General features: G+C 52.2%; 1 protein-coding gene across 7 annotated transcripts in view; it reads left to right on the forward strand.

Moving 5' to 3' along the window:
- Positions 1–6,882: 6,882 nt before the first annotated feature.
- ACSL6 (acyl-CoA synthetase long chain family member 6) overlaps positions 6,883–27,709 on the forward strand; it is a 63,081-nt gene continuing 42,254 nt past the window's right edge. For 2 of the 7 annotated variants that reach the window (XM_061422854.1, XM_061422856.1), the window contains exons 1-2: positions 6,883–7,280; positions 24,912–25,132. In XM_061422854.1, the coding sequence (XP_061278838.1) occupies positions 7,232–7,280; positions 24,912–25,132 (270 nt within the window). In that variant the 5' untranslated portion in view covers positions 6,883–7,231. Of the gene's footprint in view, positions 7,281–9,827; positions 9,913–24,911; positions 25,133–27,709 lie in introns of all 7 variants that reach the window. The other 5 variants (XM_061422858.1, XM_061422859.1, XM_061422855.1 and 2 more) reach the window with 5 other exon arrangements.

A 27,709-nucleotide genomic window follows, 5' to 3' on the forward strand; every position in this document is an offset into this window, starting at 1 on the left:
TTTAGAGAGAAAAAGAGTATGTTTCAGTGAATATTAGATTCTGGTTCTGTTAGTTGATGTCTGTGAAAGTGAAAAGTGAAAGTGTTAGTTGTTCAGTAGTGTCTGACTCTTTGCAACCCCACAGACTGTAAGCCCGCCAGGCTCCTCTGTCCATGGAATTATCCAGGCAAGAATACTGGAGTGGGTTGCCATTTCCTTCTCCAGGGGATCTTCCCCTGGGTCAAACCTGGGTCTCCCACATTGTAGGCAGACTCTTTACCGACTGAGTCACCAGTTGAGGTCTGTATTTACTGCCTGACTCATTTCCCAGATAATTCTTTGTTCTTATGCTACATGATTGTAAGTTTTATTGAATTATTAAAAGGACACTCTAAATTTGTTTCTGAAGCTTATCACAGCACTCTGTCTTTGGGTGAAGAACAGATGCCCCATGACCTGCAACCAGGAAATTATGCCTACTGGAAAAGGCATCAAAGGACTGTCTCCAACCTAGATGAAAAGATCCTTATTAGGGACTCCTAACTAGTTCATGCACAGCAAAACTGAAGGGAATTGACTCTTGAATTAATATTTCCCATTTAAGAAGAGTTTCATCACTGGACTGATCTATGGAAAGGACTACTAACTTCAAATGACACCCACATCCAGACAAGAAGAAGACAAAAACAGTGGTAGACTGCTGACCCAAGAATCCAGACCAGATCTGTAAGACCCATCCTACTAATTCAATTGACCTGTTTACCAAATGTTTGTCTACTGTCAAAATTGATAGTTACTCTTTTACTTCTAACCATACTGTTGTCCCCAATGTTCAGGATAGAAGGAAATTTCTCTAGTGAAATTATCAGAGTATAACTACTCATGACATATATCACTGCTTGCTGTAAGTCTACCGCTAAAAATACATGTACAATGATGGTGTGATAACTTAGTATAATGGATAAAATGCATATCCTATAAAATGTTTCCCCATAATCAGACCTCTGAACTTGTTCACTATGTCTCATTAGTTTTCCTCCAATGTAGACAACTAGGGAGATCCCTCTAAGTAGATAGATAGATACAGCAGGTATAGATATCTATGTAGATGTGTGTGTAAACAAGAAGGTCTAGCATTGAGGGACATGATGGGTTCAGGGAGGCAGTAATTATCCTGGCATCTATTAGGGACAACTAATACAGACAACTATTTTGATCTATTGAAAGATTTGCAAACAAAAGGGTAAATGACCAAAAAATTGTTCACATATTGAGGTCTGGGAAAGTCATTCTGGCTTACACATCATTTAAATTAAATTGGAACAGTTTATTCTGTGGCTTATTGAATATACATTGTACATCTGCTTTAACCATTAAGGAAAAAATACATTTAGAAGTGAAAATAGAGTAAATGGTTCAAGCATTCAAAACAGAGCTGGGTGGCCATTTGTGGACATGGTTTCAGATTGGTTCCTACATTACTGAGAATTTTAATTTTCTGAACAAACCATATCAGACTCAAGGACACACCATCAGCTGTTCTCAAAACAAAATCTGCTAGCAGCTGCCAACTCAACCTTATGAAATCTTCCTCTTACTTTAGGAATATTAGTGACAGATGAAACAACTCAAGCCATAGCCTCCCAGCAGAAGGCATTAGATTCTTTAGCCAGATTACTGTACTGTAAGTCACTTCAGTCGTGTCCAACTCTGTGCGACCCCATAGATGGCAGCCCACCAGGCTTCCCCATCCCTGGGATTCTCAAGGCAAGAACACTGGAGTGGGTTGCCATTTCCTTCTCCAATGCATGAAAGTGAAAAGTGAAAGTGAAGTCGCTCAGTTGCGTCCGACTCTTAGCGACCTCATGGACTGCAGCCTACCAGGCTCCTCTGTCCATGGGGTTTTCCAGGCAAGAGTACTGGAGTGGGGTGCCATTGCCTTCTCTGTAGCCAGATTAATACTAGACAAAAATTGCTTTAGATTAAGTTCAGTTCAGTCGCTCAGTCGTGTCCGACTCTTTGCGATCCCATGAATTGCAGCACGCCAGGCCCCCCTTGTCCATCACCAACTCCCAGAGTTCACTCAAACTCATGTCCATCGAGTCGGTGATGCCATCCAGCCATCTCATCCTCTGTCGTTCCCTTCTCCTCCTGCTTCCAATCCCTCCCAGCATTAGGATCTTTTCCAATGAGTCAACTCTTCCCAGGAGGTGGCCAAAGTATTGGAGTTTCAGCTTTAGTATCAGTCCTTCCAATGAACACTCAGGCCTGATCTCCTTTAGGGTGGACTGGTTGGATCTCCTTGCAGTCCAAGGGACTCTCAAGGGTCTTCTCCAACACCACAGTTCAAAAGCATCAATTCTTCAGCGCTCAGATTTCTTCACAGTCCAACTCTCACATCCATACATGACCACTGGAAAAACCATAGCCTTGACTAGATGGACCTTTGTTGGCAAAGTAATGTCTCTGCTTTTTAATATGCTATCTAGGTTGGTCATACGGAGAAGGCGATGGCACCCCACTCCAGTACTCTTGCCTGGAAAATCCCATGGACGGAGGAGCCTGGTAGGCTGCAGTCCATGGGGTTGCTAAGAGTCGGACACGACTGAGCGACTTCACTTTCACTTTTCACTTTCCTGCATTGGAGAAGGAAATGGCAACCCACTCCAGTGTTCTTGCCTGGAGAATCCCAGGAACAGGGGAGCCTGATGGGCTGCCATCTATGGGCTTGCACAGAGTCGGACACGACTGAAGCGACTTAGCAGCAGCAGCAGCAGGTTGGTCTTAACTTTCCTTCCAAGGAGTAAGCATCTTTAAATTTCATGGCTGCAATCACCATCTGTAGTGATTTTGGAGCCCAAATAAATAAAGTCTGACACTGTTTCCCCATCTATTTCCCATGAAGTGATGGGACCAGATGCCATGATCTTAGTTTTCTGAATGTTGAGCTTTAAGCCAACTTTTTCACTCTCCTCTTTCACTTTCATCAAGAGGCTTTTTAGTTCCTCTTCACTTTCTGCCATAACAGTGGTGTCATCTGCATATCTGAGGTTATTGATATTTCTCCCAGCAATCTTGATTCCAGCTTGTGCTTCTTCCAGCCCAGCGTTTCTCATGATGTACTCTGCATAGAAGTTAAATAAGCAGGGTTAAATAAGCAATATACAGCCTTGACGTACTCCTTTTCCTATTTGGAACTAGTCGTTGTTCCACGTCCAGTTCTAACTGTTGCTTCCTGACCTGCATATAGGTTTCTCAAGAGGCAGGTCAGGTGGTATGGTATTCCCATCTCCTTCAGAATTTTCCACAGTTTATTGTGATCCACACAGTCAAAGGCTTTGGCATAGTTAATAAAGCAGAAATAGATGTTTTTCTGGAACTCTCTTGCATTGTTGATGATCCAGCAGATGTTGGCAATTTGATCTCTGGTTCCTCTGCCTTTTCTAAAACCAGCTTGAACATCTGGAAGTTCACGGTTCCCGTATTGCTGAAGCCTGGCTTGGAGAATTTTGAGCATTACCTTACTAGCGTGTGAGATGAGTGCAATTGTGCGGTAGTTTGAGCGTTCTTTGGCATTGCCTTTCTTTGGGATTGGAATGAAAACTGATCTTTTCCAGTCCTGTGGCCACTGCTGAATTTTCCAAATGTGCTGGCATATTGAGTGCAGCACTTTCACAGCATCATTTTCAGGATTTGAAATAGCTCCACTGGAGTTCCATCACCTCCACTAGCTTTGTTCGTAGTGATGCTTTCTAAGGCCCACTTGACTTCACATTCCATGATGTCTGACTCTAGGTGAGTGATCACACCATCGTGATTATCTGGGTCGTGAAGATCTTTTTTGTACAGTTCTTCCATGTATTTTTGCCACCTCTTAATATCTTCTGCTTCTGTGAGGTCCATACCATTTCTGTCCTTTATTGAGCCCATCTTTGCATGAAATGTTCCCTTGGTATGTCTAATTTTCATAAAGCGATCTCTAGTCTTTCCCATTCTGTTGTTTTCCTCTATTTCTTTGCATTGATTGCTGAGGAAGGCTTTCTTATCTTTCCTTGCTATTCTTTGGAACTCTGCATTCAGATGCTTATATCTCTCCTTTTCTCCTTTGCTTTTCACTTCTCTTCTTTTCACAGCTATTTGTAAGGTCTCCTCAGACAGCCATTTTGCTTTTTTGCATTTCTTTTCCGTGGGGATGGTCTTGATCCCTGTCTCCTGTACAATGTCATGAACCTCCGTCCATAGTTCATCAGGCACTCTATCAGATCTAGTCCCTTAAATCTATTTGTCACTTCCACTGTATAATCATAAGGGATTTGATTTAGGTCATACCTGAATGGTCTAGTGGTTTTTCCTACTTTCTTCAATTTAAGTCTGAATTTGGCAATAAGCAGTTCATGATCTGAGCCACAGTCAGCTCCTGGTCTTGTTTTTGCTGACTGTATAGAGCTTCTCCATCTTTGGCTGCAGAGAATATAATCAGTCTGATTTTGGTGTTGACCATCTGGTGATGTCCATGTGTAGAGTCTTCTCTTGTGTTGTTGAAAGAGGGTGTTTGCTATGACCAGTGCATTTAGATTTTAGCAGAAAAAGGAAACATAAGTGTAGCAGCTAATAGAATCTGTTATGTATATGTTAATACCACCTCAGAAGTTAAGACCTACTTAGATACAATTAGGAAATTCATTACCTGGTGACAAGTCTCCCCAGTAGCACCAGGTTCAGGCTGGTTTTCAGGCTTATTCTTCTGAATTCCTCAGTGAGTGAGACCTGTTTACCAAGGTGCCTTTAAGTTTGGGTTTTCACTCCTCTTCCAGCTTCTAACTGGGTACCTGATTATAAAATGTACTGTAAGCTGTTGCACCAAAGGGGCAAGACCTGGATCTCAGAAATATTTCCTACTTGGTATGCAACGTTTCCATTTCCAGTTGAGTCAGGACTATGCCCCCATTTCAGCAGGAAATAGCCAGAATGGTCATCACTCTCTTCCCTCAAAGATGGGGCAGAAAGTTAAAACAGGAGTGGGGATTGAAGCTGTGTCTCCCTAAAATCAAATTTTCTTACCGAGTTTATCATTAATCTCTCTATCCAAAACTTTGTCCCCTTTCTTGTCCCCTCTGACACCAACCCTGTGCTAACTGAACAGTAATCAACCAGAGTCAGATGACTAAAATTGCTGTGGTTGATATCATTAATGTACTAAAAGCTATTAGAGAGATCACCATTAATAAACAAACTCAGGTTGTTTATCCAGGGCAAGATGAGGTAACAGACTGTAAGCCATGGATCACCTGGCCAGAGTATCATAAACCAGGAACATCCTAACTCTTGAAACTGAATCACACACCTGGTTTCAGGACTTAATGAAGCTCAGGTTCTTGATGTCTCATCACATAAAGAATTCAGTGAGTCAAAAAAGTGATAGGGAAGAAATGGATTTATTTAGAGAGAAGAACACTCCACGGAAAGAAGGTGGGCCATCTCAGGCAAGAAGGCCTTGCAATATGGCCTGGTTACTTTTTATGGGCTGGGTAATTTAATAGGCAGGATTATTCCAGTTATTTGGGGGAAGGGGTGGAGGTTTCCAGGAATTGGGCCATTGGCTTCTTTTGGGTCTTCGATGGTCAGTCTTGGAACTGTCCTGGCACCTATGGCTGTGTCACTTAGCTTGCTGATTTGTTACAACCAGTGTATACTGAGGATTAAAGTCTGGTGGAATTGACTACCATCTTGGACCCATTTGGTTCTAATAGTTTATGTTGTCCTCCTGCATGTGTGCTAATTTGCTTCAGTCATGTCTGACTCTTTGAGAGCCTATGGATGGTAGTCCACCAGGCTCCTCTTTCCATGGGATTCTTCAGGCAAGAATACTGGAGTGGGTTGCCATGCCCTTCTCAGGGGATCTTCCCAACTCGGGGATTGAGCCCATGTCTCTTAGTCTCCTGCATTGACAGGTGGGGGTTCTTTACCACTAACACCATCTGGAAGCCCCATGTTGTCCTCAGGAAATGCCATTCTTTCAAAGGCTGTGCCCTGGCCCCTTCTCTATTTCAAAACTGCGATGAAGAAATGTCACAGAAATGTCACAAGACGATCAATTTCAGCCTGTTTGTTCATATCCCTTAAGAAAAAAACCCTAACTCAAAGACGAACTGAAAGTAGATCTGGGGCTTATCTTCCACTCCCTTGCTTTGAACACTGCGATAAACACTGTATTTTCACCACCAAAACCTGGTGTCAGTAGATTAGGTTTGCGGTGCTTCAGGCTGGGTGAGTTCAGTTTGGTAACATAACTGGTCATCTAGCTGTGGAGCCATCCCCGTCTTTGGATGCCTGTGTGGCCATTCTTTGTAGCTGTGAGGGGCCCTCTTGAGAGGCCTCATGCGCCACATATGATTGTGTGTGAAGACCAGGATTACCTGTGTTTTGGTGAAACACCTGTGATTCCGTGTGGCTTTCTGTGACCTCATGTGACCCCGTGTGGCAGCCTGTGACCACATGGAGCCTCCTGTGACCTTGGGTGGCCTCAGATTCAATCTTCCCAGAAGGAGTGATGTGCGATCTGGGGTTCTCAGCGAATATGGGCACTATCCGTCCTAACAGCCACTTTTCCAGATCCTACTTAGACCCTTATCGCCCTCTCTCTTCTTTCGTTAGGGGGCTCGACACCCAGAGGCTCCCAGTGTCTGCAAACTGAGGTCCTAGGGGTGTTAGCGTCAGCGGGAAGCGGCGCAGCAGCACGTGCGCCTACTAGAACAGGTGACCACAACCTCTCTGCCACCCAGAGTCTGCCCAGCCTTAAAAGCCAGGATGGCGCGCGTAGGGGTGAGAGTCGCGCATTGGCAAGGTGCGCGGCGTCAGCACCCCGCGCGCGTCGCCCGTGCGCCCCTCTGCTGCCCGTTTCCCCAGAACGCCGAGTCCTGACGTTGGGCTGCGGTGGAGAGGCCCGGTCCGCTCTGCAGCCTGGCCCCTCCCCCGCCCGGGGACTCGGCGGTTCCTACGCGGGGGTGAGCGTACCGGGCGCCGGGACCTAGCCCGCGGCGAAACTGGCTGCGAGCGCCAGTGCAGAGCGCGCTCCCGGCCCTCCCCCTCCCGCCGAGACGCCGCAGCCGCGCGGGAAGGCGGGGCGCTGCGGAGCCGAGGGGCGGGGGCTAAAAATACCCGGCGGCGGCGGCGGCGGCGCGGCGACTGCTGGGGCTGCGGGGCTGCGGGCCGGGGCGGCCGTGCGGGGCCAGGCTGGGTCCCGCTGACCGATATGCTGACCTTCTTCCTCGTGTCGGGGGGCTCCCTCTGGCTGTTCTCGGGTGAGTCCCCCCATCTCCGTCCTCGTCCGTGATCCCCATCCCCAGCACATTGTGGGATCTTGGTCCTGGGTTGTCTGAGCCCCCAGCCCCGGCTCCTGAGCCATCCTTTCGGGACTCCGCTAGGTCGCCCAGGTCTCCCCCTTCCAAATTCTGGCGGGCTCTGGGCCGCGTTTGGGAAGCAGCTGTGTCAGTAAAAATGAGGGACCTTGCTCACTGCGACCCCACAACAACCTCGTCTTTGAGACCCCACAACTTCCCTCTAATTCTCGTGGCCTCCCCCCACCCCCACCCCCACCCCCAATATGGCGAGGACCATCCGCTGAGCAGACTAGGCCTGAGCCCGGTCGTCCCCCAAGACCAAGTCCAGGGATTGACAGTTTATCCTTGTTGATCTCCAGGGTCCAGAAATGGAGGGTGTTGGGCCCTGAGGTCCCACAGCAGGTCAAGCACGTGACCCAGACTGGCCTGAGGCATCCCAATCCTGGTTGAGAGGGTCTCCTCACAACCCCTCCCTGCCCACCTTTGACCCTCTGTAAAGCAGGGTTCACCTGGCTCCTCAGCCATGCCCAGGGCTTGTGTCCCCACTGTGCCAGCCCACAACCTCTCCCCTTCACAGGAGTCAGCTTCTTACCTCTGCATCCTCTCAAGAAACTTTGAGGACCCCCTCTTCCAAGTCCCTGCCCAATACTCTTCCTCCCCCACACAGAACCTGGGCTCTCACCCAGGACCCATTCATCCAGCAGTTTTCCTGCCTGCATCAGTCAGTCCTCTGTGAGCTTTGATTTCCTCTAGGTTATGATACCACTAAGGGGTCTCCACTACCCCCTTATACAAATTCAGCCTAATAATGTATGTGCAGTGCTTGAACCTTAAACTGGCTTTAAGCTGACCTAGCCCAGAGCAAATGCTTCATGAAATGTTAGTTTTATTGTTATTTCACATTCAAACAGCAGTATCAGAGGAAGTAGTAAGGTTTTTTTCTGAGCAGAAGGGGAGGAAGTCCACCCTTTTGAAATTCTTAACTGAAACTTTGCCTGTTATTTAATATTCACGGCAAATCCTAGGAGGTCGGTGGTGCTGGGTTTTTTTTGTTTGTTTTTTAACTGAGGTTCAGAGGTTAATTGACTTGCCAATGTCACACAGATAATATCTGAAAGATTAGGGTTTGATCTGAGTTAATTGATCCATTGTTGCTAAGTGCTTCGTGGCATCAGGCTTGAACTTGAGGGTTGGTGGGCATCGCCGGCCACCATTGCCCTGTGTCAGGCCACAGGGGCAGCTCCCCTGAGCTGGGGAGAGAGTGAGGCCTCCTTAATCCCCTCAGCTCCCTAAGCTCCTTCTGTCTGCCAGGTCTGAGGACAAGCCAGGCAGGGCCCTCTGGGTCTGATGTGCGCATCCAGCAGGCAGGGTTGGAGCTAGAACTAGGGTTAGGAACAGAGGGCCGGAGGTATCAAAATAACGATAATGATAGTAACAGCCCCTGCTTACTGCGTGGCTGGTGCTCTCAGAGCCCTTTCCCTGTGCGAGGACCCTGTCGCCTTACCCTTAGGAGACCCCATCACCACCACCACCACCACCACCAACCCCCCGGCCATAGGTCCAAGGGTGGCTCTCTGGAGCCTTGGTCTTCTGTGGCTACAGGGAGGTGCCTGAGAACTTCAGGAGTCATCAGCAGCCTCTGAGGGAAAAAATCCTTTCAGTGCAAGATGCTCATCTGAAAGTGGGATTCAGCCAACACTAACTCAAACTGGCCTTCAGTCCTGCTTTGGTGCGGAGTGTTTCGCAAAGCAATCAGGTGCCGCCTAGAGTGGGGAAACCGCCTCACCGAAGGGCTTTTGAGGGGCCTCGGAACGGTCAAGCAGGGAGGCTCTTGGTACAGGGGGGCAGCTGCTTCCCCAGAGGCCAGATTTCTCAATGAGTACAGGAAATTTCTCAAAAGATGCCACAGTTGGTGTAAGCGTGAAACACTGAGGCTGGTGTGTGGCGCTCACTCCAGCCACACGTCATGGCATTCACAGATCATGCCTACCTTCCTTGGGACTCTGCCTGGACCCAGCCTTTCTCCGAGGGCAGGGAGGACACCTGGGCTAACACTGAGAACACATTCTGATCCCATGGCAGCTGCCAGAATCCTCTGGCCCCCCTGAAGTGATAGTACTCTTTGTGGAGTGATGTGCCGTTTGCCCAGTCTGGCCCTACAGAGACAAGGCAAGGACAGAGGAGAGCCATCTGGAGGAGGAACTGCCTATCTGGGGGACGCAGCCGCGTGCTCTGAGCCTTGGCAGAGCAACGGCTCTACTGAGGCCAACCCAGATCCCACCTGTGTGTTGAGTAATAAACAAGGAAACGAAATAGACCCAGTGTGGCGAGTCAGATGCCGTGCCTGGCCCTGCCGTGGTCTCAGTGCTGTGAGCACTCAGAGGACTTTGAGTGCTCCCCATGGATCGGCACTCTGCCTGCCAAATGGCACCCTTGTACAGAATAGAAAGAGGCTCCCCTCTTGGTGGATGAACTTCGAGGCTGATGCAACCCTGTGTCCTTCTACAGGATCCAGTCTGCGCAACCATATACCCGACCATCGGTGACGTCTGAGTGGGCTTCTGCAGCATACAGGGGTGTTTGTCAGAGGCAGGTAGGCCAAACCCCAGGTAGAGAAAGTCAGGGCAGCAAAGACATGCAGGAAGGACTGTGGTGGGAGATGGGTCTTTTAGGGTCTTTTGCTTGAGTACTGTGGGTTGTCAGAGGGGATGGAGTCTGGATGGGAGGGGATTCTAGAGAAGAGGGTTTTATTTCGGGGGCAGAAAAGCCCTTGATTTACCTGCAGTGGCCAGGCTGAGCCAGCAGGAGGAGAGCGGAGGCTGGGAGAGCAGTGGGAAGCTGTTGCGATATTATGGATGAGAATTAAGTCTGGCCAAAGATGGCCCAGTTGAGGCTAGGTTCCAGGAAGAGGAATGGTGGCAGAGACTGGTGTGACAGCAATCTGGTTATGGGTGTCCAGGGCAGGTGCAGACTTGCACAGCCTAGCTCAGCTCAGCCCAATCAGATTCTCCCTCCATCTCTGCTCCCATTAGGGTAGAGGACTGGTGTGAGGTCTGGGATCATCCCAGGGGCCCAGGACGGCAGCCAGGAATTGGACAGACAGTGGACTCCGGGCAGAACATCGAGGGCACACCTCACAAAAGAAGGCCTGGATTTGCCTATGGCGCGCCTCTGTGTGGGAGAATTCTGACCTTAGTGCCCTCTCTCGCTCCCCAGCCTATGGTGGGGTAGGGGGGTACTCCCAATGAGAGCACGCTGACACCAGGGGGCAGCAGAACCTAGCCACTCTGCTCCCTGACTGGTTTTCTGTCCCTTGAGACTATAAGGGCTCTTGGGTTGACCTTCAGAAGGCCGAATCTGGCTCAGCTACAGCCCCAGATGGGATCCAGGGTTGTCCCCCCCACACAGTATGCAGGATAAGTGAGCATGAGGCTCTGACTTTTTTGCAAAGAGAGGCTGAAGTTGCAGGCATTTGTGTAACAGAAGCTGCAATGTGTAATTAGCCAGTGCCTGGCATATAGTAGGCACTCAAAACATTCACTGAATGAAGTACTGTTGGGGAGAAGCAGTGTTTTCATGGCAGAAGTGTTGTTGCAAACGTGCTGACTTGACTGCTGTTTTCTTGAGTGTGTATTATGTGTCCAGCACCATGTTCTACAGTCCGCAAGCTATCGTTTAATTTCACCCATGACACTGTGGTGCTCTTAGCTTCCTTTAACAGATGCAGCACCAAGACACAAGGAGGTTCAGCGGTGAAGCCACCCCTGAGAGCTGTGAGTCAGACCACATTCTCAGACTCTAGGCCACAGAGAGACCTGGAGGACTGGAAAGAACCCAAGCCCCTCCAGCAGGCTGGTCGGTGGGCACAGACAAGGGAACAATCCTTGGACGGGGAGTGTTTAAGGAGAAGACAGGTGTGAAGAGCAAAGAGCAGGGGCTAGCCCTTAGGGAAGGGCTAACTAAATGTTAGCTAAAGTTATAACACCTTGAGCTAAGCCTTCCTCAAAGGAGATGCAGGACTCTGACATGCCGAAAGGGTGTAGGGAAAGAACAGACATTCCAGGCAGAAGGATCCATGAGAGAAAAGACTGAGAAGACAGTTGAATGAGAGCTTGGCACAGTCTCTACTTAGCCAGTGAGGTCTCGGGGGCTGGGCTCTTCAGGCCTAGGAGGCCAGGCAGAAGAGGCTTTATTCTGTGTGGTAGCCGTATCGAGGGCATATGGCCAAAACTGAGCATGTGGATGGCTAAGGTGAACTGTCCCTGTACCCTTCAAGCCACACGCATCTCCTGGGGGCACAGATTCCACTAAACTACGGTCTTGGGCCTCCTGTGAGCCTTGTGATCCCCTGAGGGCAGAGCCAGGGTGTCTCCTGCCTGTGCCCCAAGCCAGGGCCAGTACAGTGTGTGTGTAGTGTTGATTGCATAAGTGAATGATAAGAAAAATTCCCTGAGAATAACTTATCTTGGTAATGATGTGCTTTATAATCTTTTGCCTCAACACAAGTCCACTGACCGACAGCAGACCTTGAATGTGCTCCTGCTGGGTGCCAGGCTCTCTGTCTAGCTGCGGGATGCCGTCAGTATGGGGGAAGTCCTAGGGGAAAGCAGGTGTGAGCCCCTTGCAGCCAGAGCCATAGCAGCCCTCACTGGAGAGCTCAGAACAGAAGGAGGTGCTCCAGAAGTGAGTTCACGAATGAGTGAATGACTGCACTTGCAGCTGCAGGGTGATGGGTTTTGTGGAAGGTAGTCTTCTCTGAGGACGAGATCCTATCGTTTCCGTAGAGCTCCAAGTTTCCAGTCTCCCAGTAGGCTGGGAACTCACTCTGGCCAAGCAGAGCTGAAAGGAGGCCCCAGCCCCGGGCCGCAGCTCACTGGAGGATGCCGTCTGATGGCCCCATGCCCTGTGTCGGCCTGGTCAGAGTGCCCACCAACCACTCATTGAGCCCTAGGAGGGGAGCACTGTGGCTGAGGTGCTGTCTGGGGCCTTTGGGGTTGGCCTTCAGGTTAGGCCCAGGGGTGGTGGCACATAGTTGCTCAGTTGCTCTGGGGTCCCCTGGTTGGTGTGGTCATTCTCTGACCTCGCTACTTGGTGTGGTTTCCTGATTCATGTGAGGCTTGGGGTCCATGACAAGTAGAAGTAGGAAGATGGGAAATGGGCTGGGACAAATGTGGGCCAAGCTGAGCTGTCTGTTCCGAAGTTCAATCTGTAATCTCAGAGCCGGAAAGATTTCAGATCCCAAGAAGTTCCGTGTGTGCCTGTTCACCAGCTCTTCCTGGAGATACTCTCCTCTCCCGACAGCTACTCCAGGGAGTAGGGGTGCTTGGGGGTGGCCACGGAGAGTTGGGGGTGGCTGGCTTCTGATTTGTCATCCGCTCATTCAGGCCTGCATTCCAAAGGTAACTGCTGCCTGGGGCTTTAGAGCAGGAAGCCAGGATAGGATGGTGCCAATGAGGTAACAGTTGGCATCCGTTGCCAGATCCTGGGGTAAGCAAACCTGAGCTGGTATCTCTCAGGGCTGGGAATAGCTCTAGTGACTATGGCTGTTGGAGGAATGGAGAGAGAGGACAGGCTGGCCTGGGTTGAATGGGCAGCTCTGGGATAGTGCCCACCAATCGACAGCAGGAACCCTGACCCCCTCTCTGTGTGCCACCACAGTTTGGCCCACCAGCACAGGAAGTGGCTACCGGGATTAGCCCTTGGTAGCCCTGTTTTTCCCACGAGTGTGTTTTTGTTGTTTGATTTGATTTTTGTTTTCTCTAGATTGTTCTCGTGGCCAAGAATCCCCAGTGGGGTTCCTCCTGACCACTAACCCTTCCCCCAGCCTTGGCTATAAACCATTCTGGGGATGGACTGTGGGTCCTGCCACATGGACAGGAGGGCTACAGGGTAGGGGGGGACAGTAAGGTCAGCCAGAGATTGGACAGCATGGCCAGCTGGAGCCACACAGCAGGGACAGTCAGAGATGGGGATGGAAAGGTAGTCAGAGCTGGGACGGAGAACGCAGCAAGATGGAATGTGGGCCAGCCAGTGAGACTGGAGAGTAAGGTTGACCTGAGGGTGGATGGTGAGGGCCTAGAGGTCAGTAAGAGGAAATCAGGCGTCCACATGGAGAAGGGGGCCTCTGGGAGAACCTATCCAGGCCTGCCGTGACCCCTTGACTGTGGAAGGGGTGGTGCTTCTGGCCATTCTTCTGCATGAAGCCACCTTTACCCCAGGAGGCTGGAGAACGTACCTTCCAGCAGGTGTGTGGGGGACACCACTGACTCACCTGTATCAGCCCCCACTCAACCTGCCGGCTGCCTCCTCCTCAGCCTGGCGCTGCCTGGGGTGGTGCAGAGAAAGGGAAGGCGGCTTTCCTTTGGCCCAGTGGGCTGTTGGGAGGTTTGGGGATGTGTGTCCCTGATCCCCTTGCCACAGGTCAGGCAGCAGGGAAGGCTGTGACCTGTGAAGTCCGCTTTTCCATCTGGATTGAAGTTTCGTTTCTCTTCCTCCCCTACTTCCTGCTTCTCCCCAGTGGGGCAGCCCCATGAACTCTCAGGATTTCTTGGGCGTGGTGTATGATCCCAGCTGACAGCAGGAGGGACCAAGGAGGGTGGATGGTCATCAGAGGTGGGTGGTTTCTCTGGGCTAAGAGGCAGACGAGGCCTGTTTGCCTTGGGTTGCAGGACACCTGCGGAACATCCACAAACCCTCCTATCGGTTCAGAATCGGCTCCGAGGTGGTTTTGTCCTAGATTTTCTCTCAGGCTAAATGATCATATGTGTGTTTGAGATCTTGCTGTGTCATTGTTACCTGTTGATGGGAGTCTGTGTAGCATCCATGCTGCATAGCTTACGAGGTTTGTACTGTCCACATAGGTTAGCCTCTGCCGTGGGTCCTGTCTCTAGGTGGATGCCTAGGGTGTGCGCTGTTTTGTATCTGGTTTCTTCATTCGGTGTCATCCACTGCAGAGGAAATCTGCAACCACACGTGGCACACAATGTGGAAGATGAAGGCAGTACTGTGAGTTTTTCAAGTTAAATGACTATCCTTTATTCTGAGATGGTGTTCTTCCATCTGTCGTATAATAAAATATGTTGGGAATCTGGTTGGGGTTTTGTTTTGTTATCGATACATTCCTCTAAAAATATGTAGATAGATACAGATATTTGTGCCATGGTTAATGGACAGCTCCTGGTGACTCTAGGGTGTCAGACAAGCAGCTCTGGAAGTCTGAACAAGGTGGAAGTCTGACCTTGTTGTGGAGCTCTGTGGAAGATGGAGTCCCGGCTCTGGAGCGTGATTGTGCACGCTGGGCTCTAGGTTACGACCCCACCCCCAGCCCAAGGGTGCTTGTGGCAGCAGGCAGGGGTACCTGAGACCCCCATTCTTAAAGGTCTTCTCTGTGCACTGCAAGGGCTCTTGTTTACTGTCACATATTTCTTCCCATTTCTTTCTCCACATTCCGCATCAACTCCATGAGGAAATTACTGAAGTTCTCTCATACCAAAAGGTTGCTTCCTGAGGCCCAGTCATGACTAAGGACATAGTCATGGGCCAATCCCATTTCTTGGCCCTGCCTTCCCTGACCTGACTCAGTGATTTTCTAAGCAGCCACAGGGGCCTTCAGCTCCCTCTGGAGAGCTGGGGGGTTCAGTGAGAATCCAGGTGATGACTCCTCAGTGGGTCAGTGTGAACAACGTCTGTCAGCCTCCCTGGGCCAGCCGGGACCTGGTTTAGCTTTGGTCTGAAAGAGATTTTTGTTTTCTGGTGAGAACAGCCCCAGTCTGGCCAAGTGCCAGAGGCAGCGGTAGGAATACAAACCCTTTCATGTGACAGACCCAAGTAGAGAGGTGCAGGCCTGCCAGCAGCAGGCCCTCCCCTGCTGCAGCTCCTCCGGAGGCAGTGATTTGCATAGTCCCCATTCATCCTGGCCTTGAAAAGGAGGCCTGAGTTCTCAGTCCTCCCTGATCAGCAGTGGGCTGGGCTGCCTTAACTCTGTGGACGCCACCAGCTCTCCCCAGCCAACAACAGGTCTTATTGACTGGAGGGCAGTGGAAGTCAGTAGTCTCTCCGTGGCCCTGAGTCACTCCAGAGGGGACGATTCAGGAGGTGGCAGGGTCCCGCTGACCAGCACACACTTTGTGCTGAATTGAGCGAGATTCAGATTTGTGTTTCCTTGTGCAGTTCTCAAGAGGAACTTGGTCAAAAAATGAGGAAGCCAGAAAATTAAGCTGTTTATCAGAGTCCCAGAAAACTTTAACCAAAAGCAGAACTCCCTTTTCTCTGCTCGTTGTCATTCCTATGAAATAAACTGTGACCCTGGAAACGGTGGGTATAGGCGCCTTGTTGGCTCCTGGCCATGGTAGTGGTCCCTCTGGCTGGGATCTGGAGGCGTGGCTTGCCCGGGACACTCTGGCATCCTCAAACCCTGCGGTGCTAGGTCAGGTGAGCTGGTGGACACCATCGGCCTGTGGCTGATGTATAAGGCACGGGGTGGTATATAGCGCAGATTGTAGTCTTTTTCTCTCGGCAGCCACGTGCCGTCTTCTCAGCCTCAGTGCCTCCTTCCCAGGAGTCTGCGCACATTACAGGCCTCTTTCTGGGATTCTGTTGCCTTCTCAGAACTCTCCTTCCCACCTTGCTCCTAATCTCTTGCTCCCTGTCCCTGACTGAAGATGTGTTTTAGGTTCTGTCTTGTGACTCTCACCCCAAGCAGGATGTCTCCAAGCTGCTTCTGAGTGAACAAGTGGGCAAGCGCATCCATTGCTCTCTTGCTCCCCTCACCTCAGTGACCCCAACCACCTCTTCACAGGACCCTCAACCCGCCTACGAGAAACTTCCCTGGAGCTGGAGGGAGTCACATTGTGTCCCACCTGTAACCCTGGCCCCCGCGGTTGAGCTCTGACAGCAGGGCAGCATGGCCCTGCCAGGAGCAGCCCACGTTCTCTTTCTGAGCTTGAACCTGTAGGGTTTGCCGTGTGCCCTCACTTGGGGCCAGTGACGAAATGGATCACTGCTCCCAAGGCCAGGGCCCTGGTAGCCCTAACCTGGATGGGCGGGGTGGGGTGGGGAAAAGATCACGTTGCAGCCACAGGACTTGGCTTCCTGCATAGTGGGGCCTGGCCAGGGTGTATCCTCTGTTTGTGTAGCACTCATGACCCTCGCCACTTTCCCTGTCTGCCACCCCCCCGGAATTGGTGTGGAAGGAAGGATGGTGAGGCCCGAGGCTCACGCACCCTGTTAGTCCTGTCAGGTCCCCTGGAAATACTGCTAAAGGGATCATTGCCATTGTCTTAACATCTGCTGCCCCTCTTTATTTTGAGAATTTTTGTCCGGGCTAATTCGTGGTAAGGACAACTTTTATCTCAGAGCTCGTAAAAGACACTGTGTTTCTCTTTGCTCCTCTGCGCTCAAGGCTATTTGTATTTTTAAGTGTCTGATTAAGTATTGTTTGAGCCTGGCTTCCCGGTGTGGCTGTCAGGAATGCGGGCCCATGTTCCCTGACCAGGGCTTAGGGTGAGTGAGATTCCTGAGAGGTGCTGGGCTGAGGATGGGGGGCAGAGCATGATGTGGGCTGCCTCCAAGTGAACTGCTGAAGGGAAGCCTTTCCGAGGCAGGTTCAGGCTATTGAGATGGGCCCTGGGCAGCGGTCGGGCACAGCCAACCTTTCGTTAGGCCTTTCTACATCAGGAGTCTGAGTTAAACCTTCAGAACTACACTCAGGCTCCTCAGGGAGGTTCGGCCGGTGAGCCACTCTGTAACCCAGCAACCCTGAATCCTGCGCCTGTCTCTCACGGGGGAACGTGCAGTGGGCCTCACCTAGCAATTCCCAGCTCGGGGAGGCCCTCGGCCCTGTGTCTGCCCCAGTCGTCTGTGGTCCTGTGAGTCTAATTAAAACCCAGGAGGAAGGCGGCCCCTCTCTCAGCACAGAGCTTGATGCCTGTGTGGACGGGGAGGGTGCCGGGCTGAGGGAGAGTTGTTGTGTCTTCGTCTTAACAGACCAGGCCACCCAGCTGGGATGGTGAGGTCTGTGCTTCTCTTGACCTGGCTCCTGGGCCACATGCTTCCTGGGGCAGCACTGCTGGGCCAGGACTCCCCGCCTCTGGCACCCTGTGTGATTTTCTGTCAGCCAGGACCTGGGTTACGTCCACTGAATTTTCTGCCCCAGAAGCTACCCTGAGAAGCATCGAAGGAGGCTTTCACCTTAAAGATATCTCTGAAAATGTGCATAGATAAGTAAGGGTCCCCCCAGGAAAAAAGAGTAAAGGGCTTTGGGGGCTGAGGGTGGGTCCTCAGGCATTTGTACATTTTAGAGCTCCCTCCAGGTGGGGTTGCCAGAGGCTGGGGCCTCGGAGCCCAAACAGACTTGTGCCAGGTTCCAGGTAAGGGCTGCTGAGGCAGGAAGCTCTCCAAGCAGCCCTCCCCCAACGGTGGGGCTAGCAGGGCAAGCCGAATCAGCTCCAGGGAAGGTGTTGCAAGGCCCTCAGGCACTAGAGTTTCCAGGCAGGCTGAGCGCATAGCTCTCAAGAGGGAGCTCAGAGTGCTGTGCTGCGACCTCAGGAGGTGGACGGTGTTGGGAAGGCCCTGTTCTGGGAAATTCGGAAGCACCGAGTGTGAGTAGGGCTTGAGGGTGGTGCGGTGGATCCTCTGGGCCAGACCGGCCTTTTACTCTCCGGCAGTGGCCCTGTCACATCCTGGCTTGGGAAGGAAGAGTGAAAAAAGGCTGTAGCTGATCCCCACCCCCACTCCTTCCCCTGTGAAGAAAACTTGCAGGATTGAGGCCCTGCCCGTCCTGGGACTTCGCTGTCCCCGGCTGCCTGCCAGAGGCGTTGAGGGAGTTTCGGGGCTCAGCTTTGGTTTCAGCAGGCCAAGGTGTGGCTTCTGGCTCCAGGGTGGCCACCCCCACCTCCTCTGCCCCCCGTCCCCCACCAGCAAAGTGGGAAAGCATCTCAGGGCAGGCCTTGAGAAGGGGCTGGTGTGCTGCTGTGCTGGGGTCTCGTGGGGAAGCTCAGCCATTATCTTTTACTTGCTGATACTGGTATTTGGTCTGGAGTGTCCCCACTGCCCAGAACGTCTCTAAGCAAATATGTTTTCTGGGACTGTGCCTAATCTCTTTCCCGTCCCCCAAGTAGACTGGGTGTGACCTGGTGGGGGCGGAGGCAGCCCCTGGAAGGAGCTGGAGGAGATTCCTGGGCCATGGTGCAGGCTTCCCTCTGCCAGGAGATCTGGCATCCCCTCCCCCACTTCCACTGTTTCCCACCACCCCCACCGCCCATGCTGCCTGCAGGCTGAGGGCCTGGCCACAGATAGATGTGTAAGAAGACTTTGTCCTTAAGCAACCCTTCTGACAAACCGATCTCTAGAACTGAAGACAGGGTGGAGGTGGGGAGAAGCAGAGAGGGGTATAATCTGAGGCTCTTTGCAACCTGGCAGAGTAGGGGTTAAGGCTGGGTTGCTTGCCTCTGAGCTGATCTGAGCCAGTGCTGCCCTGCATGCAGATTGGGGGTGGGGGGCAGCGGGGGCCTTGAGAGGCCATCAGCTCCCCATAGAGCTGTTCTGCACCCCGTCCCCTACCAGACCCACTGCCACAGCTGCCGGGGAGCCTCTGCCACCACTCCTAGAGCTCCCACCACCAGCTGGCTTCTCAGAGCAGGTATTTGTTGCCATCAGCTGTCCCCAGGAGGGCAGACTTGGGGCAGGGCCTTCACCACTTTTGTGTTTTGATTAAGATGTGGTAAGTGCTCCCCAAGCCCCACATACCCTTTATAAAAGGAGACTGGTCCTGGTGGGACCAGCTCACTGCCTGCCCAGTGCCAGGAGCCTGCTGGAAAGGTAGGGTGTGAACGCATGTCATTCTGCAGGTTGTCTTTGAGCCCTTTTGGCTGGCAGAGACAGAGTAATTGCTTGAGCTAACTTCTGTCTATTGACTATTTCCCTTTCGGTGCGCCTGGCACTATAGTCTCTGTCCACGAGATTTTTTTGAGATGAGGCACAGGGGTAAAGTGACTTGTCTGAGGTCATACAGCTATCAGTATGAGTCAGGACTTGGACCCAGTCAGTCCAGCACCAGAACTCTCCTATGGGCCTTTTCCCTGGCTTGTTTGCAGGAGCCCTGGACCCTAGGAATTTATAATTTTATTTCAGAGTCCTTCACTGGGAGTTAAGGAAGTCCTTTAATGATCTACTGGCTTGCCTTGTGCGTCCCCATTTCTGAAGCCCTCAGGGGTTTGCACGGACCACCACCCCCCCCCCCCCCCGCCCACCTGCCTCCAGGCAGATATAGAGGGAAGCCAATGTGTTTCTAAGGGGAAGGAAGAATCTGAGGATCATGGAGGGTCTCAGTACCAGGGTGCTGACTTCGAAGTTTTGTCCTCAGGTAGGAGGGAGCCAGGTAAAGCTTTTGAGCAGTGGCACAATTTGGTCATGGTTGTGTGTCAGGAACATAACTCTGGTGTCGGTGTAAACACTGCACTGAGCAGGGTGGCCTGTGGGGAGACTGGTGTGGGAGTCTGGACAGCACTCGGTGATGGCTGGACCAGACCAGGCCGGGGGGAGGGAGAGGGGTAGCAGGGTGGGAAGGAGTGGTCAGATTTGGGAGATGTTTAGGAAGTAGTCCTGACAGAGCCATCTTGCCAGATCGTGAAAGTCTAGAGTGCTGGGGTGGGGTTAGGAACCTGGACCAGCAGAGGGCTCTTGGAGGGGAGCCATGGATTTGGGGGCCATCTGCACTGGAAATGGGCCCTGGGGCTCTGCCTCTGCCACCTTGAAGTCAGAATGCTTCCGACCAGGGTCCCCTTCCTCCTGCTCTCTCTCTTTCCTGGGTTTTAACAGCTGTGCCTCTCATTCCCCACCGTCCATGGGGGTGAGGAGGGGCCTGGTGCCACCACTTGGTGTTCTGAACTGGAGAAGGAGGCATGGTATATGCGGAAGGAGAGGAGGCTAGTTGATGCTGAGGGCTGGGAACCCTTGCCAGGTGAATATTTACAAACACAGCTGCTCTCTTGGCAACACCAGCACCACTGCTGATTCCCTTAGCTGCTGTCCCCCTCCCCCACGCCCCCTACCCATGTCCAATGCTGCTGCAACCACGAGAGCCTCCTGGGGACAGGGAATGAAGCACCAATGGCTCAGACCCCAGGGACCACCAAGCGCTACACCAGCTTGACAGAGAAGGAGCAGAGGTCAGAAGAGCCCAAGGCCATGTTAAGTAATGAGATGAGACCAGACTCCCAGGCCCCGCCTCAAGCCAAAAGCCTGGTGACACAGGCTTGCTCTGAGGTCCATGTCCTTAGAGGACCTGAATTTGCAGCTCTCCCCTCTGGTGGGTCCTGATCTGAAGCATTCTCAGGGCATGTGAAAGCACCCCTGACTGTCTGAGGTTGGTGAGCTGGCAGGAATAACACCCTCTGGTCACTGCCCAGCCAAGGGGCACAGGCCCAGCCTTAGCACTGTAGGACCTGCAGTCACTTGAATTGCCTCCTTAGGGTGGGCACCTGAGTAGGAGCCTGGGGAGGAGTGAGTGGTCAAGCCCTTTTCCCACCACCCTCCAGCATCCCAGGCAAGTGGGCTTCCTGGAAGGGAACCCAACCGTGGGAAAATGGCAAGTTCGTAATGTGAGGCCAAGAGGGAGCCCACCTATAGTGTGTGCATGGTGAAGTGCAAGTGGCTGGCCTGGCTATCTTGTTCCCTGCTTACAGGCTCTGGTGGCCATGTGCTGCCCACTGCCCACCCCCTGACCTGGGCTTGGACTCTTCTGACCAGGTCTGAAGCTGATTTTCTGTGGTTTGCATGCTAAGTCACTTCAGTTGTGTCTGACTGTTTGTGATTCTGTGGACTTCAGCCTATCAGGCTCCTCTGTCCATGGGATTCTCCAGGCAAGAATACTGGAGTGGGTTGCCATGCCCTCCTCCAGGGGATCTTCCCAACCCAGGGACTGAAGCCACATCTCTTACATCTGCCTGCATTGGCAGGCGGATTCTTTTCTGCAGTACCTCCTGGGAAGTCCTGTCTGTGGGTTTAGCACTGTCGCAAAGGAGAGCACGGGTTGTGGATGTGGATGGCACAGCGTAGGCAAGCGTTGGGGTGGCAGTGCAAAGCAAGGCAGTGGTTTAGAGGCTGTGGTCATCTGGGGCTCAGGTCCTGGCTCCCCTGCTCGCTTGCTGCACCTGTGAATGGCAGGTAACTTCTTCGGTGGAGTCTCTGTGTCTCCACCTCATAAGGAGTCATGAGGACTGAGTGGTGCAGCGTGGAGGCATGGACTCCCAGGTATACCAACATTTCAGGGAGTTTACGCAGGTTCTGTTCTTCCCTCTCCTGGGGCCTGTGGTGCTTTGGTGATGACTGAAAGGTCGGCACATCCGGGAAACCAGCCTCAGACTTGTGGCCCTGGACCTCGTACAAAGGTTCATGGGCTCCAGACTTCTTTCCTGGGTGTAATATTTAGTTTGCTAAGTGCTCCGTGGTCTCCCTCAGCTCCAGCCTTTGCATATTTGTTTCCCTCTGCTTGGGACATCTTTCCTCTTTATCCTTCAGTCTCGGCATCACTGCTACTTCCTGCAGGAAGTCTGCCCTGACTCTCTGGACCTGAGTTGGGCATCTTTTCTGGTGCCCTATGTCTGATCACAGCCCAAACTGCCTTCACAGCACTGTCCATTCCCTTTTGGATCTCCCTGATGAGACTGCGGGCAGGCCCACATCTGGCTTGGCCCTGTGCCCAGCACTGAACTAGATCAGAGTGGGGCCATATGAGGGTCTGCTAGGTGAGTGGGTGGGTAGATGGGTAAGTGAATGGATGGCTTAGTCATTCTTTTCTGTGCTCTTGTGACAGTCCCAGCATTGCAACCAATGCCCACGTTTGGCTGCAGCCTGGGGCCTGCAAGGAACTGCCAAGGGCCAGGGACTGGTGGTAGTAAAGCATGTGTGTGTGTTAGTTGCTTAGTCGTATCCGACTCTTTGCAACCCCATAGACTGTAGCCCACCAGTCCCCTCTGTCCATGGGATTCTCCAGGCAAGAACACTTGAGGTAGTAAGGCATACTTCCAGGGTTTTCTCTGAAATTTTTGGGACTGCATAGTTGAGCCCCAGGGCTGGACAGGGACTTCTTGAGCCTTGGCTTCCCAGCCTATGGAGTCAGTTGAGTCTGCTATAGGAAACATCATTCAGCTCTCAGAGCTCACCCAAGGAGCTAGCGGGCTTATCTAGATTTTCCACTATGTAGTGAGTCATTTTTTATCTGATGGGCCTGGCTGTAACTTAGTCTCTTATTTGCAGCTTAAGGAAGTAAATATCCCAAGAAAGCCAACTGGCCTCCTGCCCAGGGTCCTCCCCAGAGCAGTTTTCCTTAGTGGATTTACCTTGGTCCGTAGCCTGACCTCTGCTTTGCTGATGCCGAACCTTAATTTCTCCAGTTTGCCAGAAGTTATTTGTTCCTGTGGGGCGGCTCCAAAACTGATCCAGCTCAAGCAGGCTGCTGGTAAAACTGGATTTCTGGCTCAGGGACTCAGTGAGGATGCTCTGGCTAGTTGGGGGCTCGCTTCTCTCACCCAGACCCTGTGTGTGGTTGATGAGTATAACCTGGGCTCACACAGCCTGCCGTGCCATCCATAGGGCATAAACCCCCGAGGGTCCGCGTACCTGGTTTCAGACACGTGTGTCCAGTGTATTTCGGCCTGGGCTGAACAGCCTCCTTGTTCTGACAAGCACACCGCTGCCATCTCTTTAGTCCCATCATGCCTCTAGCTACACCACACCCAGGATGAGGAGCTTTACATGCATGAGTGATACTGTCCCCATTTTAAAGATGGGGAAGGAGAGGTCCAGAGAAGTGAGGTGTGCTCAACCTAGAGTAGCTCACAAGTGAAGAAGGGACTTGAACTCTGGAGCTTTGCCCACTTCCTCTGCAGTGAGTGCACAGCATTGACCTCATCTTTGGTATGGTGATGTTTAGCACAGATGCCATTTATTGGAATTTCAGCAGCTCTCTCCTCTCCTAAGGGTCAAGCATTTGCTATTTGGCTCATATCCTGTGGCTGCAGAGTAGCTGTTGTTGGCCTTTCTCATTCTTTCCCAAGAAGGGAAACAACAGTCATGCATCCAGAGATGGGGGTGAAGGACCAGCACATGGCAGCCAGGAGCCCACACAACCCTCACTGAGCTGGCAGACCCATAGGTGTCATACAGCACTCCTAGCTTTGGGCCCCCCAGATGGGCAGTGACACCAAGAAGGCCCCTGTGGGGGTAGAGCGTCCAACACCTGGCCCACCCTCGCTGCCTTCCTCAGGCCTGGGCGAAGTGCAGACCCCTGAGCCCAGCTAGCCATGTGCGTGTCTTGCCAGCATTACTTCACTTAGCAGTTAACAGGAGGGCCTGGTAGCACTTGGGGGCTTCCGTTTTTGAACCAAATTAAGCCCCCAGTGCTTGTCACAGAAAAGCCCCCACTGGCCACCCTAGGGCATCCTCCTTGTGCCCCTAGTAGGCCCACGGTGTCCACTTGGACTGCATGCTTTATCCCATCAGGGCACCCTGACCCCACGTGCAGCGTCACGAGGGATGCTTGTGGTCCCTAGGAGGGACCCAGCACGTTGCTGAGCCCCTTCTCTCTGAGCCTTCATTCCTTTTCCTTCCCATCAGCTTAACTCTCGCTCCTCCTCTGTTGCCTCCTCTTTCCTCTGAACATTAGCAGATGGGATCCCAGGGAGCACAGCACAGGGCCGTTGTTAATGGTGGGCCACCTCTTCTTCCCGCCATTGGCTTCTTGGTCTGTGGTGGTGCGGAGCCACAGTGCATAGTGGTCAGCAGTCTGGGGCAGGAGAGCCGGGTCCGCACCTCAGCCTGGCTGCTCTTGGGAGCGCTGCCTTTCTTCAGAAAGTTGACCCCAGTATCACCTCTGCCCCTGGCAGGCCTTTGCTTATGAATTCTCTTCGAGGAAAGCCCCCTGGTGGGCTGAGAGGACTTTGCTGCATGTCATGCACTGAACCCTCGCCTTCTGCTTCGCTACCCTCACATCTGTCGGGGCTGGTCTGTGGGCCTTGCCCCCACAGACCCCTCGCCTTCTCTGTGTCCCTTAGGGTGAGAGCCAGCTGCTGGCGGCTTTGAGGTGGCATGAAAGGCATCTACGTCCCTTCACCCCCACTCATCCTGGGCACAGTGCCAGGCACATCTGCTGCCCCTCCATCCAGTCCACACCGCGAGAGCAAGGATAAGCAAGATGCTGTGATGACACAGGAGAGGCAGTACACCCAGATGCTGGGGCTCTGGAGGCATTAACTCCAGAGCTGTCAGAGCATGCTCTACCCCTGGGAGATGCGGAAGCACATGTCAGGCATGGCCCAGGGCCCGAGCATATGTTTCTCAGGAGAACTGGGCCGGATGTCCGACTGTCTGGTATGGCTGCTAAGGGCTCTCTGGCCTGTCACCGGGAAGGGCCCTTCCTAGCATCTAGCTCCTAGTATATGCTGTGCTGCTCCAGGAGACTGTACATCTCACCTTGCTTGGGACCCGGCCAGAATCAGTGTGTGGCTTCTGACTCAAGTGGGAGAGAGGCCCCAGACCACCCCTCCCTTGCCTTCTGCCAGGCCGCCTCCCTCACCTGCCTCTCATTCCCCACAGAGTTCTTCCTCTCGCTTCTGGAGAAGATGCAGACTCAGGAGATCCTGAGGATGCTGCAGCTGCCCGAGCTGGCCGACTTGGGCCAGTTTTTCCGCAGCCTCTCAGCCACCACCCTCGTGAGTATGGGTGCACTAGCCGCCATCCTCGCCTACTGGTTCACTCACCGACCGAAGGCCTTAAAGCCACCGTGCAATCTCCTGATGCAGTCAGAGGAGGTGGAGGTGAGCAGCGTGTGAGCAGCTGGGCTGTGGGAAGTAGTGGGCAGGGGACAGGCATCTTGAAGGTAGAACCCAAACTTGTGGCTTATTTGGCCTCAGATGGCCCAGAGAACCTTGGTTTCTTCCCTGGGCAGCCAGCCAGGAAGCTCTGAAGCGGCCCTGGACAGGCTCTCCTACCAGATGCACCTTCTGCCTCTCCCAGGAGCTGAAACCCGGCCAGAGACTGACCTTGCCCTTACCCTGGGCCTCTGGTTTACCTGCTTCTCGGGGAGGGGGCCTTGGCTTATGGTGGCCTCAGTAGGAGGCCTAAGCATGTTCTCAAGGGGGTGCTGGGTAAATTTCCTCCCAGATTCTCCCTGTGCCCGACCCTGGTCTGGAGCTGGGACCCAGAGGGGCCCAACCGCAGGGCCCTGCCCTTCCAGAGCACACAACTCACAGGCAGAGCCGCTGAGGGAAGAAGGGATGGCAGCCCGGCCTGGACAAGGGGTTCCAGGCTCAGTCTAGAAGGACCTGTAAGATTTGTTTCCTACGTTTATGGAATTTATTTTGCCTTTTAAAAACCTTTGAAAGTAAGAGTATTAGTCACTCAGTTGTATTTGACTCATTGCGACTATGGACTGTAGCCCTCCAGGCTCCTTTGTCCATGGGATTCTCCAGGCAAGAATACTGGAGTGGGTTGCTAGGCTCTCCTCCAGAGGATCTTCTTTTAGTTATTTTGAATAGTTAGTGTACAGTTCAAAAGCAGCCAAAGGACATAGACTGATAAGCTTCCACCTTTTTCCCTTTGCCTCCCAGTTCTCTTCACCTGAGCATTGTGTTAGCTGTTTTCCACAAGCAAACGTATAGACATCTGCCCATGATTTGAAATGATAATACACCACGTACACCATGCAACTCCTTGCTTTTGCTCTTGGCGGTGTATCTTGTAGGTACCGATCATAAGCATGACAGAGTTTTGTCTGGTGGGAGAGGGCACAGGCCGAGATAGGAGTGGGACCTTTAGAGCATTTTTCCAGAAAATGCTTTGGAAATGTGTGCAGAGGTGCAGGTGTGTGACTACGACCTGGTGGTTTTGGGAAGTGGCGATTCATGTGGTGTGGCTGGGAGGTGGAGAAGGGCTGTGGGTATATATAACTTAGTTGCCTGTGGTGACCAGCAGCTCTGGATTCGCAGCCCAGCCGTGCCTCTTACTAGCCTTGTGGTCCTTGGCAGTTTTTTTTTTTTTTTTAATAAACTCTCTGAGCCTCAGTTTCCTCATGTGTGAAGTGGGCAATAAAAAGAGAACCTGCCTCCTAAAGTTACTTTAAGGATTTGGTGAGATGATGCAGAGGAAGCACTAAGATGAATTAACTCACCTGGAGAGGCCAGCAAGGAAGCCCCATGAACTGGAGAGGGACTCTCGGAGTGGACAGCCTGGATCTATTTGGGGTTTTCAGTAGTAGGAGAGACAGGGCCATTTTTGCTGTGACTTTGCAGGGGCCATGTGTGGGGAGGCACCTGGGGCTTCTGGGCTTAGAGGTGACAGTGATCTGGATTTGGTCAGGTTGAGGGTCAGAGAGCGAGTCCCTTGTGGGTCTGGTGGGGAGGACAGGTCATGGGCACAGCCAAGGCCTCTCTTCCTGGGAGGGTGGTGCCCTCCCTTGCCTCATCGTCCAGTAGTGCAGGAATCCGGAGAGACTGTAGTGAAGGAGGCGAGGAGAGAGTGGTAGGAGGTGAGATGAGAGAGGTAAGAGGGATCCAGATCATAGAGGGCCTGGTAGCATTTACTCCTGTGTGCTACCTGGTGGGGAACGATTCAGATCATGTCTCTTCAGTTCAGTTCAGTTCAGTTCAGTCGCTCAGTCGTGTCCGACTCTTTGCGACCCCATGAATCGCAGCACGCCAGGCCTCCCTGTCCATCACCAACTCCCAGAGTTCACTCAGACTCACGTCCATCGAGTCAGTGGTGCCATCCAGCCATCTCATCCTCTGTCCCCTTCTCCTCTTGCCCCCAATCCCTCCCAGCATCAAAATCTTTTCCAATGAGTCAACTCTTCACATGAGGTGGCCAAAGTACTGGAGTTTCAGCTTTAGCATCATTCCTTCCAAAGACATCCCAGGGCTGATCTCCTTCAGAATGGACTGGTTGGATCTCCTTGCAGTCCAGGGGACTCTCAAGAGTCTTCTCCAACACCACAGTTCAAAAGCATCAATTCTTCGGTGCTCAGCTTTCTTCACAGTCCAACTCTCACATCCATACATGACCACTGGAAAAACCATAGCTTTGACTAGACAGACCTTTGTTGGCAAAGTAATATCTCTGCTTTTGAATATGCTATCTAGGTTGGTCATAACTTTCCTTCCAAGGAGTAAGCATCTTTTAATTTCATGGCTGCAGTCACCATCTGCAGTGATTTTGGAGCCCAAATAAATAGTCTGACATTGTTTCCACTGTTTTCTCATCTATTTCCCATGAAGTGATGGGACTGGATGCCATGATCTTCATTTTCTGAATGTTGAGCTTTAAGCCAACTTTTTCACTCTCCTCTTTCACCTTCATCAAGAGGCTTTTGAGTTCCTCTTCACTTTCTGCCATAAGGG

The sequence above is a fragment of the Bos javanicus genome, chromosome 7 (genome assembly GCF_032452875.1).
Source record: "Bos javanicus breed banteng chromosome 7, ARS-OSU_banteng_1.0, whole genome shotgun sequence".
NCBI classification, from domain to species: domain Eukaryota; kingdom Metazoa; phylum Chordata; class Mammalia; order Artiodactyla; family Bovidae; genus Bos; species Bos javanicus.